The 22,300-nt window shown below is 32.0% G+C and overlaps 1 protein-coding gene across 2 annotated transcripts; it reads left to right on the top strand.

Annotated features, from left to right (window-relative positions):
* The first annotated feature begins 1,109 nt into the window (after window positions 1-1,109).
* Window positions 1,110-22,107, top strand: LOC145323876 (deoxynucleoside triphosphate triphosphohydrolase SAMHD1-like). Of its 2 annotated transcripts, XM_080166466.1 has the most exons (26): window positions 1,110-1,157; window positions 2,483-2,541; window positions 2,920-2,963; window positions 3,390-3,415; window positions 4,035-4,074; window positions 4,280-4,296; window positions 6,759-6,812; window positions 7,999-8,040; window positions 8,561-8,594; window positions 8,857-8,894; window positions 9,356-9,411; window positions 9,935-10,000; window positions 13,911-13,988; window positions 14,265-14,320; window positions 14,693-14,735; window positions 14,974-15,060; window positions 15,626-15,675; window positions 16,214-16,296; window positions 17,640-17,688; window positions 18,180-18,243; window positions 18,438-18,489; window positions 18,692-18,750; window positions 19,160-19,269; window positions 19,756-19,813; window positions 20,299-20,358; window positions 21,001-22,107. In XM_080166466.1, exons 1-26 carry the CDS (start codon window positions 1,124-1,126, stop codon window positions 21,082-21,084), a joined length of 1,443 nt encoding a protein of 480 aa, XP_080022592.1. In that variant the 5' UTR covers window positions 1,110-1,123; the 3' UTR covers window positions 21,085-22,107. The 2 variants fall into 2 exon arrangements, with proteins under 2 accessions (XP_080022592.1, XP_080022600.1); XM_080166474.1 differs by lacking the exons at window positions 1,110-1,157; window positions 2,483-2,541; window positions 2,920-2,963; ... (2 more) ...; window positions 4,280-4,296; window positions 6,759-6,812 and adding an exon at window positions 7,000-7,063.
* The last annotated feature ends 193 nt before the right edge of the window (window positions 22,108-22,300 follow it).

Raw genomic sequence — 22,300 nt, 5'->3', positions numbered from 1 at the left:
GAAATAAGGGCCCATAGAGATTGTTAACATTGTATAGATAACAATTGTAACGATTAGAGCAAATTAAATAAACAAAAATTTATTTAAAAATACTGTGAATTAAATAATGCAAATTTAATTTTCTTATTTTTCTTGGCAAAACAGACCTTATTGTTACAGATTAGCTACGCTGCGCTTCGTTTAAAAATGTAGGTGTAAAATTTCTATTTCTAATATTATTGCATGATCATTTGATCCTACATGTTTCAAATTGTTCAATGTTCCTCCTGCGGTTTTTATTGCGAAAAGTCATTCACTCACCCTCTGGGATATAGGGATGGGACAATGTGACAATCTAGAATTTATATTAAACCTAGTAATAGTGTCTAACTTTTTATCTTTGTGACGTAACAAAAATCAATTTTTTTTAGGGGTTTCCTTTCCCACCTCCCCTCTCATACTTCGATTTTTATCACAAAGATAAAATGTTAGACACTATTACTAGGTTCTTTATAATCTTTGTTGTCTTGAAATTTGATTATAGAACCAATGAAACCTTTTTTATCTTAACTATTTTTTAAAACTTCAGTTGCAGCTCTGCCATGTCTTTTAAAAGCGAAGCTGCTCTGCAATAAGGCCATTTATTGTATTCTCTGTAGATATTAAAGGATATAAGTTTTCCGGAATTGTAATGTAGGGAGTAGATTTGAAATCTGCATCAAATTTTAAGGATTTTTTATAAAATTCGTTTTTTGTATAATTCTTTATCTAAAAGCGGAAATACAAATTAAGTTAATTAATTTTGGCATCTGTGATTGGTGGATTTAAAAAATCTGCGCTCTGATTGGATGTCGTACATCATTCAACCAATTAGAGCGCAGGTAGTTTAAAATCCACCTATCCTATTGGTCAAAATTAATTAACCTAAAATGTATTTTCGCTTTTAGATAAAGAATTTTACAAAAAACGAATTTTATAAAAAATCCTTAAAATTTGATGCAGATTTCAAAGCTACTCCCTACATTAAAATTCCGGAAAACTTATATCTCTTAGTAGATATGTTACAGTCGATGATAGTTCTTTGTTTAATTAACTCACTAACATTTAAAGATTATCAAACTTTTTATGTTACTTTTCAGCTAAAATGTGTGAAAAACAGAGCTGTGATCCTATAGGAAGTAAGCATGTTTTTTTTTCGGTTACCCTGCATATTACAACACAGGGTATTTTTTATTTCGTTATATAAAAGTAACAGGATATTGTCTGTCTTTGTGTTTGTACCAAAGGAACTCGCAATCGCTGAACCGATTTGTTTCTCCTTTACTGTGAAGAATCTTATAGCCCAGGATAGGTATATAATTTTTTTATGGTGAAGATACCTCCATATTTTCACGAGAAATAACCCCTTGAAAAAAAATACAATATTCTTTTTCCTTTTAAAAATAACAAAGAAAGTGGAGGGTCCAGTAACTCCCCTTCCATCAAATGCCACTAGGGACGTAGCTGCTTATATCAAATAGGTTTCCTTAGATAGCTTAGGGTAGGTGAAGTTGGGTTTATATAACTTTTGGTTATGTCGAGATTATTAAACCTTGAAAATAAATCTTTAACTCAAAGTACCACGATGTCTATCTTTAAGTCTGTCTGTTAATATGAAGCTTAAGATCTCGGTAACCGCTGAACTAATTTTGCTTTTCTTGTTAGCGAATATACTGACGGCTTAGGGTTTTAGGCTATTTTTTAGTTATAATGCTTATGTTGCTTTTTCACCTTGTGAATTAGTTTATGCATTCCAAGATGGTTTCTCTATGGGGGTGTAACACCACGCCCCCGCACCCTCTTAGGACGAAACAAGAAGTAGTTGAAATATGAGGAGCCTTGCGCTTATATAAAAAAAGATTATAATTCAAGATTAGAATGATTGATATTAAAATTTTGCTGAGTTATCAAAATATATAAAGATATCATTATAAACACACTTGTATATTCTTATTATACAATCATATTCTATATTCTAAAGTAAAAGCATGTCAGTCTATATGTCCTAAAGGATCTCGTAAACGGATAGACATATCGTCCCATTGTTGTTAGGGAAGGTTTAAGAATAATTGGAGGGTGAAAGGGTGGGGGATATACCAATGCAATATAGATATGGCCCCGAGATAAAAAGTGCCCTCCCTCTCCTGAAAAAAAAATAGATTGAGTACCTTTATATATATTGATTGAATGGAATAAAAATAACATTTATGTATTACAGGGTATTAAATAGTTATGCTCTGATATCATATAAAGATACATTGTAAACAGATACTCTTTAATTGAGAAAAAGAATAATGATATAAATTTCCTTTGTATTCGCATATTCTTAGCTGCGCTACTTATGGACTTAACTGCCATTTTTTCTCCAAGGAAACAAAAAATTGCTTATTAAAAATGTAACGATAGACATTAATGTTATGCGCTACACTTCTAGGATTATAGTAATTTGTTTTTTATTTTATAGATTGTGTCGAAACGTTCAAATCTTTGGTGGTAAACGATAATATTCATGGAAACCTAGAGGTAAGAATAACTTTTTAGTAGTAAATCTAAATTTCTAAATGTACATATGTCTGTCTGTTATTTAGAAAATATCAATTTCTCGGATGCTAATAATAATAGAGCAATGAATTATTCGATGAAGATTTTCAGTAAGCGTACAATTTATTATTTACTTGGTCTACATTAAATTAACCGCAAATTAAAACCAGTTCTCAGCAATACTGAAAAATCATGTATAGCATAACAAACAATTTTCCACAAATATTAAAATAAAAACCATAAATCAATACCAGTTTTGTTAGCCTTTAGTCCCTAACAAAACTGATTTTAATTTTTTATTTAAATACCCGTAGAAAGCTGTCTATAATACAATGCAATAAATATCTATTATATTTCTAGGTACCTCGAATCTGTAAAGCTATTATTGACACACTTGAATTTGGGTAGGCAGCAGATAAAATTAAGATAACTTATAACAAAAAAGGTCGAGTTCATTAAAATGTAGCAAACATTTTCATAAATGGATAAACGTGGTTACATTGGCAGGGGAAAAAATATCGCCAATTTAGGTTGCTAACATAGACATCATTTATTGGTCAGTTCGTTAATCCAGTAGGAAGGAGAGAATGTTTTTTTAAGGTACAGGAAAATCTAGTGCAACATCCAAGTAATAACATATCTATTTTTTTATGCCTTACATGAAAAGGTTTAGAATGATATTTCTATAGCATTGCACTATATTTTCCCTTAGCCGCTACACCCTTCCAAATCGCATTGAATGAAACCAACCAACTCTGGAATTATGAGCTACTAATGTTAATGTTACTTCAACATTAATTATACCATTTTATCTGCTTAACTTTTAACAGTCGTTTAAAGTACATCAATCAACTAGGTCAATTTAGTTCTAAAATTAAATATACAATACAAGTCTTTGTTTTCTGTGGGGTTGATGGAATAACTAATCTGTCGGGCGGTTAGCAAGATTTTAATTAATTTGCGAATATAGATCTCTTTTACATTATTCACATTTCATTTGAGGTTTGAGTTAAGTTTAATTTTAATAAAAAAAAATTAGCCTTACACACTAGCCTTACATAAAAGTATAACGAATCCAGGTATAAGGTATAACCAACAAGCGAAATTAATATAAAATAATATTTGGGGGGCAAATGAAGAGATCGTCAACTTTACATTGTGTTGCCCCCCAACGACAGCTGAAAAACACGTATAGGTTTTGTGATTTGTTTTCCGAATTAATTTCATTGTTGGTATAAGCTGTAACGAATCTCGTGTACCGCTGGACGGATATGGTTCTCCTTTACAGAGCAGCTTCTTATAGGCCAAGGGAAACTATTTTGGATGAGGGCACCTTAATCTTCTCAAAGGAAATCAGCCAAATGTTACTTTTTCTTACTAATATTAAAAGTTGAGGGTCGATATTCCCCCCCCCCCTTTTCATTTACGGCTAGGGTCCTAACCTCAAGTATATACAGAACTAAATTGAAATGAAGGAACCAGCTATTTGGTCTACCCAGGAGCCACTCATAACAGGTAAATATAAGTAAAAATAAGTTTTACCAAGTTTATTGGATAATTATATGCACCTAAATTCCATAATGTGAACTCCCTGTTGAATCTTAGAAGATATACTCATTAACTTATCCTATTTCAATTCCCCATTATGTTGATATTAATATAAGAATAGAATAAAACTCTTTTTTAGTGTCAAATATATAATAATTCTTCCTTTTTTCAGATGGGAGCATTCAGTAGGCACAGTGGATTTGAAACGGATATTTCAAATATTTTATGGTTTTAAAGAAAAACCTAACCTTATTTTTTTTAGTTTTACCTGTTTAGTTGTTGATTAAAAAAATATTTCTTTTTAATTTAGATACTAAACAAACCATTTTACAAAAAAAAACAGCTATAAGATTTAAAAAGAAGGCGTCTTAACTTTTTTGCTTTTTATTTAAGATAGCTAGCCGGTGCTTTTAGTACGTAGTAGATGTAAAATGGTCCATAGAATTTAAATATGCAATCGGTTTTTTTGTAGACCTCTTATTTTTGAAGTAATTTAAGTTTTTAAAAAAAATAATTAGGTCGGTTTTAAGGTACTAAAACACAACAAAATAAAAGAAGAAAATTGCCAGTATGAACAAAAATAGTAAGATCTTTAATTTGACACCTTACTTTTAAAATTCTGTTGAGTAATTATTGAAAAAATCTATTTTTTTAACCTCGGTTTAATAAAAACTTTAAACCTAAATATTTTCTCAAACAGATATAAACAAGGATGACAACATCCATAAGTAGCAAAGCTCAAAAACTATAAATAGACAACTGGAAATGATCTATAGAGTATGTAATAAAAAACTTCAATAACAAAAATCCCGAAACCTTTTAAAATGTATATTGTATAATGTTTTTTGAAGCTAATAAGAAAAAACGTTAAAATCTAAAATTCGATTTAGCACCCCAAAAAAAAGTAAGTCTTTAAAAAACTTGGTCAAAATGTGAAGAATGTTGACTTAATTAATCACTAAAAAATCCAACCGTTTATCTTGAACAGGAGTTGAGAAAATCACAAAAACTTGAAAAACTAGGAATAGATCTAGCACCCTAACCAATAAAGGTATCTTAATAAAAATAGGTGGAATTATGTATAAAGTAAACTTGTTCAATCCCTGAAAATTTCAACTGTCTATCTTGTATAGGGATTGAAAAAATCATGAAAACTTAAAAATCTAGGAATCGATCTAGCACCCCAACCAATAAAGGCATCTAAATAAAACTTAATCGAAATATGTAAAATCTAAATTTATTCAATCCCTGAAAATTCCAGCCATTTATCTTGAACAGGAATCGAGAAAATTACAAAAACGTAAAAATCTAGGAATCGATCTAGCACCCCAATTAACAGACAGACGGACAAAACAATGTATAGATTAGATGGGCATATGTCATATGAATTTTCACTAAAAATTTCAGCTGTCTATCTTGAATAGGAGCCGAGAAAATCACGTTTCCCCCATAGTGTTACGGATGGACTGACTGACTGACAGACGGACGGACGGACATAGTGAATTATAGAGTAGCTTCGCTACTAAAAATATGGGTTCATATATACCTTTAGAATCAGAAAAATATTACGAATCCATTCTAAGCAAAATTGAAAAAAAGTAAAAACTTTAAAAAATATAAATGGCCTAAAATATCATATTTTTACAGGCAACACTTAATTGTAATTATTAAACTAACCAATCAAAAATCTCAAAAATTGACAAATCAAGAAGCTTCACCTCAAAACTTAACCAATAGAATTGACAAAAAAAAAGGATAATGTTCATACAATATATACAATAGATACTACAATAAAAATAGTGATACTTACATAACATGTAAAGAATGAAAAATTATGAAAAAATATGCTTCAGTCTGTTTATAAACTTCAAAACAATGCAATTAAAAATGCATTATTGTTTCTTGTGTTTAAAAAATATCTGTTACAGTGTATGTACATTTGTTTAGGTTTTGTTCAGGTTTTGTTCAAGTCAACCCTTTAAAGCCGAAAATTATGATTCTTAAAAAAAACTTATATTTTTTATTAAAATTTTTTTAAAACTTTTTCAATTTTGCTTAGATGGATTCGTAATATTTTTCTGATTCTAAAGGTATATATGAACCCATATTTTTTATGTCTGTTTGAAAAAATATTTAGGTCTAAAGTTTTTATTAAACCGAGGTTAAAAAAATAGATTTTTTCAATAGCTACTCAACAGAATTTTAAAAGTAAGGTGTCAAATTAAAGATCTTACTATTTTTGTTCACACTGGCAATTTTCTTCTTTTATTTTGTTGCGTTTTAGTACCTTAAAACCGACTTAATTATTTTTTTTAAAAACTGAAATTACTTAAAAAATAAGAGGTCTACAAAAAAAACCGATAGCATATCTGAATTCTCTGGAAAATTTTATATCTATTACTTACTAAAAGCACCGGCTAGCTATTCTAAATAAAAAGCAAAAAAGTTAAGACGCCTTCTATGTAATATTATTATTAATCTTTTGAATTTTTAAAAACTATTAATATACAAATGAAAATTTATTTCCTATAAAAAGTTAAAATTAACCTTTGCAGTAGAAAATCTTGAAAGTTTTGATTCTGTTACCCATGTTTGAATGCTAACAATGATTTTTTAAATTTGTATTCCTCCGTTTTAATTGTACTGTGTAGGAGTAATGAAGATAGCCGGTCAGTTTGTACATCACCTCATGGGTAAATATCCAGGTAAATTCTTGATTTTAAACCAGTAAGCTGAGTAATGAAGATAGCTGGTCAGTTTGTACATCACCTCATGGGTAAATATCCAGGTAAATTCTTAATTTTAAACCATGGCAAGCTGAGTAATGAAGATAGCTGGTCAGTTTGTACATCACCTCATGGGTAAATATCCAGGTAAATTCTTGATTTTAAACCAGTAAGCTGAGTAATGAAGATAGCTGGTCAGTTTGTACATCACCTCATGGGTAAATATCCAGGTAAATTCTTAATTTTAAACCAGCAAGCTGAGTAATGGAGATAGCTGGTCAGTTTGTACATCACCTCATAGGTAAATATCCAGGTAAATTCTTAATTTTAAACCAGCAAGCTGAGAAATGAAGATAGCTGGTCAGTTTGTACATCACCTCTTGGGTAAATATCCAGGTAAATTCTTAATTTTAAACCAGCAAGCTGAGTAATGAAGAGAGCTGGTCAGTTTGTTCATCACGTCATGGGCAAATATATAGGTAAATTCTTAATTTTAAACCAGCAAGTTGTTTTCTATAAAGCTTCGTAACCCTTTGTCTGTGATTTAGAAGATCCCAGAGTTTTTCAGGGATAAGTCTATTGATATTAAATTGAGATACATCAAAATGGTGGAAAAATAAGACACTAAAAGTTTGAAATCATCTAATCAAAATTCAGTAAAAGTACCTACAGTTTTTTAGCCAGTTTTTTAGCCGTGGTTATAAAACTTTGAGTATCAGTATAATTTACTGTCCAGTGACCCCTCACTTAGTGAGAAGATTCAATGTCCTTGTCAAACAAGATTGTTTCTTGTTATTTTACTTTCCATTTGTTGTGCCTAGCTTTTATGTAAGAAAACTTTGAGCTTCTATATTGTGTATTTTGATCTCAAATGAAATATTACTAAATCTCGAGAAAAACAAATTCTTGAACAATTATAACCCAATGAATAGAATTAAGTCGAAGAACACAGTAATAGTGTCTGACTGATTATGACGTAACAAAAAAAATTAGCCAATGAGAGGCCGTTATTGACCAATGGTAAAATTTATAGTGGCCTCTCATTGGCTAATTTTTTTTGTTACGTCATAATCAGTCAGCCACTATTACTGTGTTCTAAGTCGAATGGTTGTTGTAATGAAAAGAGGTGAATAATTATTTGCATTTAAATTTGTCTTGTGTTTAGGATGTTGTACAGAAAAGGATCGTCTGGCAGTAATGCTGGCAGGTAAAGTTTTTGTTTGTTTTATTTTCATAATAATATATTGTAAGATATAAAACAAGGCTCTGTTTTTAAAAATGTAGAAGGCGTTTTCTGAGATAGGCGTTTTTATAGCTCTTTTCTAGAGACCTGTAGTTATGTCCGCACAACTCCCTGTCAAAACAATTGAAGCATTGTGTCGACATTCAATTTAAAATTGGCATGTAATAAGACATGGCATGGGCTGACATGTTATCGACAAAACGCTATTCTAATGTTATTATGGTTATATCCTGATATAATAACAGAAAACTTTTTTTTAGATATTATAGGGAACATAACTTTTTTTAATACAATATCTACACAGTTTATAGTATATAACAGGACACACTCACTAAGTTAATACAATTATAACATTTACATTGCTTTTGTTCATCAAAATTATTGTTTTATTTGTTGTTTCTTTGTTACCAACTGACAAAATTATCATGGTTACATTAAATGTTCTAACATCTCTAAATAATAAATCTTAATGTTATTTTTTTAGGTTTGTGCCATGACTTGGGACATGGGCCATTCAGGAAAACATGCAACAAAGCTTAATCATAGAAAATGTTTTTTTTTAAGATGTTGATTACCTATAATCATTATAGAAATTTCATTAAAGTCCTTTTTTTAGAAAATTTTGAAAAGTAGCAACTCTGTGACTATACCAAAAATCTAGGTCTTCATTTTAACATGGAGATTATTAGTTTTTTTTTTCTGACTGGCTAATCTTCGCTTTTATGGATGTTGATATCTTGGTTCAAATAAGCAAATATTGTATGTTTATAATTTTGTCAGTCATCTGTGGGAGTTCTTTGTGCACAAAGCCAGGCCAGGTAATTTTTGTAGTAGCATAGCTACTTAAAATATAAAACAGGCCTGTCCGTTTCCTTGTCAGTAATGCTTTTGCTTAAAACGTCAATGTGCATTTGCAGAGCTGGGAAGACTTATGCTTCCATCGTCTTTCAAAGACTTTAAAAATAGTACCTACCTGCTTTGTGCTTAACAGGCGCAACTCATTACCATGCCTAGTTAGGATCTCCAGACAAAGATTGTGCAATCAACGGGTCGGTTGTTTGCTATGTCCTGTACCACGGGTATGAGGTGAAGGACCAAGAGTCTAGCCTCCCTTCCCTTTGATATCTACAAAATCACTCTTTTTATTGACATGACGAATAATTAATTTTTAAAATAATAATTACAAGATTTTTAACCTTGTCTCACTAATTTTGAGTGTCCTTGTTTACTTCTTTACAGCTATGTAAGGTTTTTAATTGTTTAATTATATTTATCTTAGGATGTGGTTGGACCCATGAACAGGCTTCCCTGAAAATGTTTGACTATCTCATTGAGGTAAACACACTTAGTTTAGTTTTAGAAAAACTATTCTGCAAATGCAGAAGTTAGTTGGTTTATTATCTTTCTTTATGACTATTTGGTTGGTCTGCCAAATTTAAAATTCCAATTTATCCTATTATATAAAGTAGTAAGGTTTTTGTCTGAAGCTTGGCATCTCAATAACCACTGTACCGATTGGGTTTTCTATATTAGGTAAGCTTTACATAGGTCATGTGATGGTTATAGGCTATTTTATAAGTTTATTTTTAAGGCTCTCTCCTTTAGAATACAAAGCCCTTAAAGGCTAGGGGCGTATCTCTAGTGATTTTAAACAGTAATTCTACTCTACGAATATGATCTGTCTGTACTGCCAACAGAGAATGGCTGTTTGTTTTTTATATTGGCTGGCTTCAAACATAAGGAGAGGATTGCAGTATATTAAATTTTTTATCTAGTTTTTAATAATTATGTATTATCCAAATTAACTGTTTAAAAACCGGATGAGTTCTAAATGATTAATTACTTCAATATTTTTTAGAAAAACAAATTGATGCCCCTGTTTGAAGAAGAAGGTTTTGATGCAAATGATATTCTTTTCATAAAGGTTATTTTATTAAACATATTAACATATTTATGATTTTAGAGTGAAATATATCAAATTGTTGTACATCACAGTTAAGGTGTTTCTTTTTTTTTGTTTTTTTTTGTTGGTTTCCCTGATGGCAGCCCAAGGTTTTGCATATACAGGATGAGATTAATTGGTTTGGTGCACATACAGGCGGCTGGAATATCTAACACCTTGAGCAAGATGCAAAGTAGAAAAATAATCAAATAAAAAAAAGGCATTCTGATTTGCCAATGGTAAAAGTATGATCTAGATTTAGCTGACACATATTTCACATCCATATGTTATTAACATATGGATAAGATAGAATGGTATACAATAATTTCTAGTTTTTTTGATGATTTTTGTTAAAAATAATAATAATCTATTGAAATTGTACAATTTTAAATATATATATAATATACTTTGTATTACTACTAATAAGCTTGAGATAGATAGGATGAATCACTGCATGATAGTTAAAAAAATAGTTTTCATGTCTTTACATAATAAAAGTACCAAATCGCACCAAGAAGAGTTTTAATGCGTTTTTTTTTTCAATATATATGTATATTATTATATCATGTGTTTTACGTAGATAATCAAAACATAAATTGCATTTTTACTAATTAAATGTTTGCAACAAATTTTGCAATATAGGTTGGAAAGAGTTCACTTTTCATCGGTGGTTCACCATTTTTAAAAATAAAAATATATACCATCTCGTAATCGATGCATTTCAATACGAATAATAAAAAAAACGGATTGTGAACTGCAGTAGATGCAAAAAAAACTTTTGAACACATTTTAGCTTGATTATGTTTCTTCTTCTATTTGGCTTAGGGTTTGGGGTTCTCGTGTTCCTACTTTGCTTTCAGGAATAATTCACTCAGAGTACTTGGTTACCCGGGCAGAACTGATTAGGATTTAGGTTGTTTATTGTTATAGTAATTTGAATTGTGTTTTTATGTTTTTTTTATTTGATTTTATGACTATGTTTAATTTTTATGCCCAAATAAATATGTTTATGTTTATGTTTACTTTTTATATATCCACACAGAGATTTCCACTCGTTAAAACCTCTGGATCGACCAGGATACTTTCTTTTGTTTGACCCTTCTGTAGTCCTCTTCTCATTGCTGTCTTTACCCTGGCTCTATACCTATCATTCGCCAATTTCTTTGCCTTTCTAAAATAATCTAGGGCACTTTTGCTTGGATCTCCCTCCGTAGCCAGAAAACATCTGTAGGTGTTGCTCTTTACGAAAGCCTTCATGCCTAATTGTAAAAAGAAATCCCCGTTGAAATATCAGATAGACAGCCATTGTTTGTCTTGTCATATTTAAAATGTAGCTGGGTGTTTTGCCTGCAATGGCCTACTCTTGTGACTTCCTATCATCTTGGTTGGTGATTTTTGGAATATCTGTAGCAGTCACCATGTCACTAGTCTTTTCAACCAGTTCGGTGACCATTTTGTGGCGCTCTTCTTCGGATTTGTTCAGTTTGCCAGATAATTCTCTAACTTCGTTTCTAAATGCTTCGATGGTTGGATTTAGGGCTTTCATGATTTGTTCTGCAATTGATGAACTCAATTGCCTTATATTTTTTTGGGATTCTTTACAAGCTTCTTCATTTTCATCCTCGCACAAGCCTTCCTCTGTCTCCTCCGCTGCAACACCATCTTGATCTTGATAGGGTTTTCTGTCTCGTAAGGCACTACCTGTAATCAATTCTGCATTTTTTCTTGTGTCTTGCAATATTGGCTTTTGAAATCTGTCCTCCACAATATTCGCAAGGTCTCCTTTCTGTCCTCTGACCTACTGCTGCTCCTTCCGGCTCTGGATTGCAGCACTTTTAGTGTCGACTAAAATTTGTCTTCGAAATCACTTTGTTGCACTTGTCACATGTCCATGTTGTCATGTTGATTTTTCAGGTATCCTTGGAAGTCAAAACTTTCGCCACATTTCTCACTGGGAAACCGGTTTTTGTGTGTTGACTTTTCATGTACACGTTTTTTGTGGATAATTAGACCTGTCTTGTTTTCACATTTTAACCCACAGTCTTCATTACTACATATAAACTCTTCCTCCTCTTCTGCATCAATTCCAAGATGAAGGAAGATGGCGGACATAATTATTTTCGGATCTCTTCAAACTAGATTCACCCCCTCTCTTTCTGCATTCCCTTTGAACTGGATGGTTCTGGATTATCTATTCCAAAACTTGTTAGCGATAAGGTGTTTATACAAGTTCGCCAATGTTTTTTTTATAAAATTGTTAAAATTGTTTTAGCAGTCTTTTCCAGTATAGGATAGTTTTTCTTTTCCTATCTGGGACTTTTTCATAACTCTCCAGCTCTTCCATCCATCCTAGGACCATGGCTTTCACTGTTCTGCCATTCTAAACACGTGACCTATTCTCTCCAGAACTCTCTTTTCAATTTTCCACCTGACTGATTTCACATTCAACTCGTTCCTGACGCCCTGCATGTTGTAGCCATCCTCTTGCATTTGGATAAGGGGGGGTTTTATCTTTTTACTTTAAAGCCATCTGAATTTTTTGTCCATCGTCTGTTGTAGCTTGTTTATTTCCGTCACGTGCCAGGTTCTTGCTTGACAGTCAAATAGCAAGGTTGATTCCACGCACGCTTCTATTACTCTTGCCTGCATGGTTTTAGACATTTTTGACCCCTTCAGCCTATTCTTGACATTAAACCATGTGGCTCCGGCTCTCTTAATTCTCTGTCTCGTGTCTTCTTCCTCTCCCATGTAGCAGCCCAGCATACGTATCTTACTGCTGTCCTCTTTCCCAAAATTTAGCTACTCTTCTTTGTCGTCATTGTGGCGTTCTTCGAATTTATTAATTATTTTCTTAGTCTCCTGTACACCTTGTTCTAGTTCCTTCTTTTTATCGGCTATGGTCGTATCGTCAGCAAATAGTCCTTTATCAATTTCGATCTTTTTTGCTTCACAGTTACCACTCTTTTCCCACTTTACTGAGCTGGGAAAAGTGCTACCTGGAATCCAGCAGTAGCTGATGCCAACTTCCAGTCCTGTCTTGTCTGCCTTTCTTTTTTTTGCCTTGGCTCCCTGTCTCATAACCACCTGGTGGAATATGTTGAATAGCACTGGAGAAGATGGACATCCCTCTCGGAGGCCTCTCTGGGTACCCAGCTCTCACTTGTGCCCTCCCTGCTCTTAATCTTGTAGAAAGTAGTCTCGTGCAAATCGATAATTACTCGCAGTCCTTTACCTCTGGCTCCGTATTTCTGTAGAATCTTCCATAGCATTACTTTTTATAAGATATACATCATCTTCTCTGTTATAAATTTTATAGGTATAGTCCCTTTCGTGGCAATGCTCCTTAATTCTTCGTTTTTTTCACTGTAGCTTTTCTCCTATTTCTAGACCTTGCGGGGGGCTCTAACACTGTGGGGTAATCACCTTACCAAATATAACCTAACCTACCCTAAAATAACCTATCAAATGTCATTTTGAAAATACGAAAAATCGCCCCTTAAGCGTCGTTGCCACGAAAGGGACTATTCCCAATTTTCTTATACTTTTAAAATATTCTAATTTACTTTATTTGAAACGGAGCTTTAATATGCTACAAAGGGGGAGAAAGGTTGTGCTAAAATTCGTAAAAGTGTGAGTTTTAAGGATTAAAAACAGTAGTAGAGCGACAATATTCACCACACATGTGTATTCCTTATTGAATAAAACCATAGACAAAAAAATTTGTTTTTAAAGTTAATGATCATATTATCGTTCTACTAATGTTTTTAAGCCTTAAAACTCACACCTCTACGGAATTTTAAAACAACCTACCTCCCGCTTTGTTTTTGTTGTAAACCTTTTATCCCTCATATTGATTTTTTGGCTCCTCTCCTTTGATAGTTTTAATATTTAGGAAATGATGTATGGTCCACTGCCAGAGAATGGAGGTGAATATGTTGCCAGAGGTCCGGAAAAATATTTTTTGTATGAGGTAATTTCAATTTTACAATATAAAGCTGATAATTTGTATTGCTACTTGGCTCTAACTGCGAATTATTACAAAAAAGAGGGGGAAAAGCCTAACACTTTGAAGGCTGATTAAAAATATTTTAATTGGCAACGGATTGACCAAAACTTTTTATATTTCCCTTCTAAACTTCAAATTTATACAAGTAACTAAAACCTATATGAAAATTTAAGTATTGGACTTTAGTTTGACTCAGCAGCTGTGATATATATTGGTTGTAGATGATTTATTTGTTTTTAGATTGTAGCCAACAAGACAACAAGCATAGATGTCGACAAGTGGGATTATTTCAAACGGTGAGCTTTAGATTATCAGTATTGTAATTAGGGTAAGCCTGACAGATTGCCCAAACGTCTCAGAAATCGTTTGCATAATATTCCATAAGTGATTCCGTAGTAGAAATAGTAAATTAAAGTGTTATTAACATTTATAACTAGAACTGTGTTGCACTGTTGGTTCCACTAGGAGCTGGTAAATTTATAAAGGTTTATCATATAAATAATAATCTTTTATAAATATATGAAATAATAACAAAAAAATATTTTGTAAGCTAGACTTTTTTGTAATTTCAAGGACAAAAAGGGGTTTCTTAGATTTTAATGCGTGTCCAGGAGCCAAAGCCGACAGAGCATTACGGCGCAGTATAATCATTAGATTTTATATTTCAGGGATTCTCAAGCGTTGGACGTCAATATAATCTTCGATTACGAGGTAAGCTGTTCATAAATCAGTTGTATTATGTTTTAAAGACTTTAAGCTGTTCCATTATTGTTATGAAAACAATATGCCGAAGTCTTCTCAGAAGCAGCTAACCTCAAACGCAGCCGCAAAGTATTAATGCAGCCACACTAAGTTGAATCTATTTATTTAGACCTAATCCACCATCATTAAAGGCAGTAGCCAAATTTGTATCCATTCTTTTACTTGATCTTAATATAAAATATTATAGAGATACATTCTGATGTCATACCTTCAATGGGATGAAAACAAAAGAAGACGGCTTGCCTTGGCTGAGAAAGAGGCTTCTAGTGTTGTGGTAATGATATTTTTTTATAAAAGATTTAGACATAAGATTAATATCTTAATAGCGGAGCTACTTTATAACTTTCAGCTGCAAATTAATTAAATTTTGTACCTTTATGTTAAAGGTTCGAAACCATGCAACAAATATGTTTTCTTATCTTTGATGTCAATGCCATTTCTCAAGACCAAATTTGCACTTGTGTCCTGGTATTGTTTGCCTCTTTGCGTTTTATGACAGTATCAGTACTGTTTTGTGCAGATTCTATTGACAACAAAACATATTTAAGAATAAAACAATACTAACTGATCGACAGGGAACATGTTGCTTTAGATGGACAGAAATGTGTCTTTTTTCAAAATTAATCACACCAGATTATCATATATTGTAATGAAGTAAAAATTGTAGCTGGTCAAAAAAAACGATCCCCCAGACACCCTCTCTTTACCCCATCCCCTTCTTTTCTACTGGTTTAACGAACTGACCAATAAAAGATATCCATGTAAACAACCTAAATTGACAACAATTTTTCCCTTGTCATGATATTCACGTATATTTTATATCACTTTCTTTAATTTAGAATTTATTCAAAGACAGAGCAAATCTGCACGCAATGGGATATCAGCACAGGTACAACTTTTGTACAAAGTTTGGATGATGCTATGTTGTACAACCTATTCATTTGATTTTTGAGAGAAACTTTTTTTTACTTTGGGTACCAGAATTTCTATTTTCCTCTCCTTCCCTTGAGAAAACAAAGTGTCATTTAATTAGTAACTAAATGTCTAACATTTTAAGAGTTGTCGGTTTCTAGTATCGACAAAACCACGGATTGTAATAGACGTTTAAAATTATACTTTATTCTGCTATAACAGGTGTGTGACAACAATAGTAAAAGTAGAAGGAATAGATTAGCCCTAAAACAGGCGCATGTTATTGCAAGCTACAGGTTGTACAATTAAAAGATTGATTATATGCTGGGGGATGTTTTACATAAAACTAATTAGGTGGAAGCTTTTAAAATCAATCTTCACAATTGTAGGAGAATGTTGATTTTTGTCCCTTATCCTACAACTGTTATTATAATATATCATTTAAAAAAATTAACCAACTTCTTATAATGGATTAATGTATTTAATTGTATTTTTTACATATTGAATTTGTTCAGGGTGGTGAAAGTGTTTGACCAAATGGTCGTAGACATGCTCTGCTTAGCTGACAAACATATTCATCTCTGTTATGATGAACAAGGTAGAAGCAAATTTTGTTAAAGATAAAAAAAATGACGATAATATCCATTTGTAGTACAATGCTTTTTAGATTCATCTTGCCTTATTAATACACATTATTACCTCATACATGCCTATTGAAAGTGACGTTAAAGGGACAGTGAACGTAAATTTTTCTCATCTTAATATCAAATCTTAACATTATCTTATTCATAATATCTCACAGATAGAGCAAAACGCGCTTTTGTTTGCTTAAAAAACGGCTTTTTCCGACGATTTTTATAAGGTACAGGGAAAGGAAGGAATTTTCCATATTATATAAAATGTGCATTAAATTGCTTTTTTCTCCCATTATAGCTAAAATTAAACTTTTTCACATAGTTCTAGATTTTTCCTAACAGTTAAGCTAACTTTTAATATAATCCTTGCTTTAAACTAATGTATAGTTACTTAGAAATTGATAAAATAAGCATTATTTTTAATTGAAAACCAAATACAATAACAAACCTAGAAACAGGTTTTTTTATTAGTATCGAATTAACTTTAGATGGCCCATCTCTCGCCCACCTTTAATTACAAAATTGTAAATAATAAAGACGCAATATTTCTATATAAACAGTCTGATAAAAGTGTAAACTAATTCTCGAAAGTGGGTTATTTATTGTCCAACACAATAAAAAAGGATATTATTATTTTAAATAACCTATGAGATTCAACCCTTTGTAGACAGTAAGGTATTTTTTTGTCAATAATACGAATTTAAAATGGGTCTTTATTACCTAATTACTACGTTATAAAAAAACTAATTGGCAATTTTATATCATAAAATAAATCCTTAACAGTAAGTAAATTGTTTCAACTATATATGACAAGTTAAATATCCCTACAAACATTATAAGAAACAAAAACGTTCAGATTTTCCCTGTTTTTTCCTTTTTCCCTCCCAAAATACCATAAAATCAAGGCATTATTCCTGGATATTTTTGTTAATAGGACGTTTTTGGTTGATCAGTGTAGTGAAATGTGCTTAGAAAATGTTAAGATTTGATAATCAGATGAGAAATTTTTACGTTCACACTCCCTTTAAGTGTTAAACCTACGGACCGTGAGTCTTTTAGAGTAGTCATTAAATGATAACAATTGGGAATTTTATTTAGTAGCGAAATACACTATAGTGATCGATTCTGTTCATCAGTACCGCTGTTGTTCCAAATGAATTCATTGCATGCATATCACTCTCTCTTTCTCTCTCTCTGTCTCTCTCACTGTCTCTATCTCTTTCTTTCTTTTTATTTATCTATCTATCTATGGTGATCGATTCTGTTCATCAGTACCACTGTTATACCATCCATGTTTATTTTGTAGATAAACCAGTTCCCCTATCTGAAGCCTGTGATAATATGTACGCTTACAGGTTTGTGAATAAGCATAGTTATAAAAATAATATCATACTGGCCTACCATTGGTCAAAAAAATTATACTGGCCTGCCTTTGGTAATTTAGTTAGTGTATTGGCCTATAATTGGTCATTTGTATAATATGACGTCATATTTATAGGCACTTAACAGCTTCGTTAAATAATTCAACTAATAGCTCAGCTACTCTACACAATTATTGTCTGTATGTCAACCTACTAAAGAAACCAAGGAAAATTTTAGTTATTATGAATAAAGATTGCTTCAGAAGGGGGGTGTATTCAAACCCCCCTTGCAAAATTAAAGTTGTCTGTATATCTATATATAGCCAACAAAGGCGGGATTTAGGAAGCCTAAAATACAACCTATACAAGCTGGATGCATCCCCCTACACTCCCTGAAAAAAATTTGTAAATATGCATTAGAATTAATTATAATATGATGGTTTTTCAATTTAACTTTACATGTTTAATTTTTTTTTTTATTTTAGTCAGTTGACAGACAACCATTTATTAATGAGTATACAAAATTCTAGATCCCAAGAATTATCCGAGGTAATGATATTTTATATAAACATTAGCTTTCCCAACTCTGTTTGTTTGTATGTTTGTCTGTAAACCTAGTTTTAGCTGCAAAACTACTCATAGAAAAATGTTGTTTCTTGACGTTTAATATGTTGAAATTGTATGCTATTGTCTTACCCCTTTACATCCCTGTTAAATCAAGCAATCATTTTTTACCCTTTCAGGCACGAGATATTTGCAGACGGATAGCTTTTAGGGACCAGTACAAATGCATAGGTGAGTTAATGCAAAAATTATGATGATTCTGGTGCTATAGCCTATGAATATAAAGTGAATCTTTATAGGTCCAAGGAATTGTTAACCTCTCGTAAAAAGCAGAAAGAAATATCTATAAAATTGTGTTTACTTTTTAAAAACTATAGCTTAAGCTTATAGCTTCCAATATAGAATATTTTTAAATAATTATTTTTATATTTAGGATCAATCTGTATAGATGAGGGACAGAGTAGCCTTGCAAAAAAGATAGATGATATTGAGGTATAGTGGAAAAGTTTTTAAAAATAGCATAGCAACTATTAGCTGAAAAAATTGCAAACTGAAAGGATTAATATGAACTTATGTTATAGTTTTAGATAGTATAAGTTTTAAAAAGCAAGAATATGAATTTCTACACAACTTATCAATCAAAACAGAAGAACATTTGTAAATAGACATATTAAATATTAATTCTTGCTAAACTATATCTTTCTTAAAACAAACATAACTCTCATTGAAATATAATCAAATAATATCATATAAATTATGCTAAAATGGTCTGCAGATGGCTGGATAGATCGTTTCACAATTTAAAGAATGCTGAACAGAACAATTACCAGATCAGGTTTTAGATTATTTTAACCCTGTCCTATAGACTTGGACCGCAGCTACTATTATACTTAATTTTTAGAAATCCTGGATTGAGTTTGTATCTGCCAATGGCAAGACTCTCTCCCCGTCTGATCTCCCCCTCACCTTGAAGCGTATCACCTATGGTTGTTCATCCAACCCTATGGAACGGTAAGACCATTTAGTTTAACTTTAGCAAGGATGACAATATCCATAAGAAGCAAACTAAGCCATAGAGTCGAGATTCATAATAGCCAAAGTTTTCATTCATAAAAGGATCTTATCTTTAAGGGGAACCTGGCGAAATAATAAATCTGCATAATGCGTTATAGATAATGGACAGACAGACGGACGGACGAAGGGAGTTATAGGGTGCAGCAAATGATCCTTAGCAATGATATTCCAATCAAGAAATTCAAATATCATCTTTCTTTATATAAGTGCAGCATAGTAAGAGTCCCTCTTTTGCAATAACAGACATAATTATAAGATTTTAAAGCGATTATAAGGATTTTCAAAATCAGCCCCTAGTTATGTTTTGAAATTGTGACATTATGTTCGACTATCGAGCCAATCGACAGGCCTAATGCTTTAAAGTTTGATATATTTTATTTGTTTTTTTTTTGTCTTTATTGTTATTTTTTACTGTTTTTTTAGTGTATTTCTGGTAAATTCCAAAGGTGAAAAAGTATCCCCTGACAAAAAGCATATCAAGGTAATCAATTAATTTCAATCTACTTTTTCATCTACAAACCAATTATTTTCCGATTATTAACGAGTAACATAAATCTGAATTTCAAAAATTAGATTATAGTACAGAATTTGCTTTCAACGAACTTATTTTTTCTGTTTCTTTTTATGGCCCAAAAGACCTCTAAAATTGGAAACTCCAAAACAATTGGCTGTCTGTCACGAATTATCATAATAAAAGAGTATCTGTTTAACATTTTACTTTCACATTTTTTATGGATTTACAATATTTTTTGTAGCATGTTGTTTGCATGCATTTAGCGCCAAAAATAAGTAAGGGACTGCGGGATTGGAATTAACTCCACTCTGTTTATGACATTCCTAACAAAGGAGGGGGGGGGGAGGATAAATATAAATTTTAAAAATTGAAGAGGGTTATTACACCCACCCATCCTCGAACGTACTAGATATAATTTGTGTTATGCTACTTTATTTTGTTTCTTTGCATAGGAGTTGGAAAATGTTTGTGATGAGGAACTTTTTTTCTTGCTCCGCCCCTCTGGACATCAGGTAACTTGTTAATAGTAGATGCACAGCTTCTCTTACAGTTTTTTATATAGCGGATTGTCTTTCATCAGCATTGCCTTTTAGTTCTTGTCAGAACGTAGGCCACGCATAATGGTTCTCCAATCTTTCTTGGATTGGGCACGTTTTGAGGCATCACTAAAAGTTCAGTTCACTTAAGAGTTTCCCCCTCCTGGTTGTTTTTGGTCTACCTGGTTCGGATTGTCTTTAGAATCAAATTATTAAATATAATGCAATGAGATTGAAAGGTTTCTTATTTTAAATATTCTGAAAAAGCTTCTTTGCTTTAAAATCAACGGGCTCTGTGTGCAACGGGGGGGGGGGGGTAGGAGGAGAAGAACAAAAATCGAAAGAGTTTAATGATGAAATAAAATCTCCTAAAGATTGATAACTTAAATCGGTTCAGTGGTTAGCAAGTCGTAACGGACAGACCAACAATACCTTTTATTTAGTTCTTTTTTGGTCTTTTGAGCATTTTAAGTCTTTTGCCTTTTAGATCTTTTGTCATATAAGGTGTTTTGTAGCAACGCCTTTTATAAACTATTCTTAAACAGATAATAATCTTTTTCCAAAAAAAATGTCCACACTACCTAATATAAAACTTGTTTAACTATGCATATGTTTCAGGCACACCTAGAAGGAATTCAGTTATTCACCACCTGGAACCCAAAACTAGAAGGTCTTCAAATTCTGAAGCATATAAGAAACTGAAAATTCTTTGATATAAAAAAAGATTGTAAGCGCTGGAAAGTGTCAGGTGTGACATTAAACTACGTCAAAATCTATCTCTTTATTAAGGGTTTCCTTTCATACTTTTCATTTTGTCTCTTCTTATTTTTATGACGTCACACATTACACATTCCAACGCTTCAAAATTTTGCAACCTGAAGGCCAAATTCTATGCTATATCTTAGACTTGCCTATAAATTAGGGTTTCCAAATCCTAATAGGGCTAAGTTAGGTTGGGAAACCTTAATTACTAGGCTAGCCTAAATTGTTTTTATAGGATGTGGCATATTGTCTCAAATGATATGTATCTCAGAGTCAAAACAGTGATATTAAATAGCGCAGGCCAAGGAGGTTTAAGCCTTTTTCAGTGGTGGGGGGGGGGGGGGCGTGTCGGGGCTATAAATATGTTTTTCAATTTTTTTGTGTGGGGGTAGGTTAATCTAATATTTTTTCAAAAAATTTCAGGGTGCCTCATAATTTTTTTTTTTTTTTTTTGGGGGGGGGGTGGGAAAAAGTAAACACCCCATAACCCTCTCACCCCCCTTTGGGCGTCCTTGGCGCTGGCACGCATGTGATGTATATACCTCTGTTCTCAATAATAGGTTTCAAAATAGGGGTATAGTCCTTTCCACGACATCCCTCCATAAGGAGCGATTCTTCGTATTTTTAAAATGGCTTTTTATAGGTTATTTTAGGTTAGGTTAGGTTATATTGTGTTAGGTGATTGCCCAACAAGGTTAGGTAATTGGCCCCGCAGGGTTAGAGCCCCCTGCAGGGGCTAGAAATAGGAGAAAAGCTACTGTGAAAAATACGAAGAATCGCTCCTTATGGAGGGATGTCGTGAAAAGGACTATACCCCAAAATAGTTCTTATGAATTAAACTTATCTTGTACAAAATAGTTTTAATTTGATGAATATGTCTTGTGCCTTCTTGATATTGTATTTCATTCATTATTGATGATTTTTGTAACAAATTTACAAACAATAAAAAGTTTTTTACTAATAGCTTAAATGGTTAAAAAATTTATAGTTAAGTAAAAAATTTTTTTATTTTAGAAAATATTTTCAAATGCTTATGCTCTGAATTTACAACTATGTAATGCTTTATTTGCTTTTATCTTGATTAATTTACTGTTATCTAAGAGGATTAAAACTATTTTTGAAATCTTGACAAAATTATATACCATGAGTGTCTGTT

Source organism: Acartia tonsa, chromosome 1 (assembly GCF_053477335.1).
Source record: "Acartia tonsa isolate MP-2025a chromosome 1, ASM5347733v1, whole genome shotgun sequence".
In the NCBI taxonomy this organism is placed as follows: domain Eukaryota; kingdom Metazoa; phylum Arthropoda; class Copepoda; order Calanoida; family Acartiidae; genus Acartia; species Acartia tonsa.
This window is presented reverse-complemented; position numbering and strand designations above follow the sequence as displayed.

Excerpts from the sequence above, each read along its gene's own strand:
- LOC145323876 (XM_080166466.1), top strand. The coding sequence starts at position 1,124 with ATGTGTGAAAAACAGAGCTGTGATCCTATAGGAA. Across the intron at positions 15,676-16,213 it reads GCAATGGGATATCAGCACAG|GGTGGTGAAAGTGTTTGACC; the intron begins GTACAACTTTTG and ends GAATTTGTTCAG. Across the intron at positions 19,814-20,298 it reads CTGACAAAAAGCATATCAAG|GAGTTGGAAAATGTTTGTGA; the intron begins GTAATCAATTAA and ends TTCTTTGCATAG.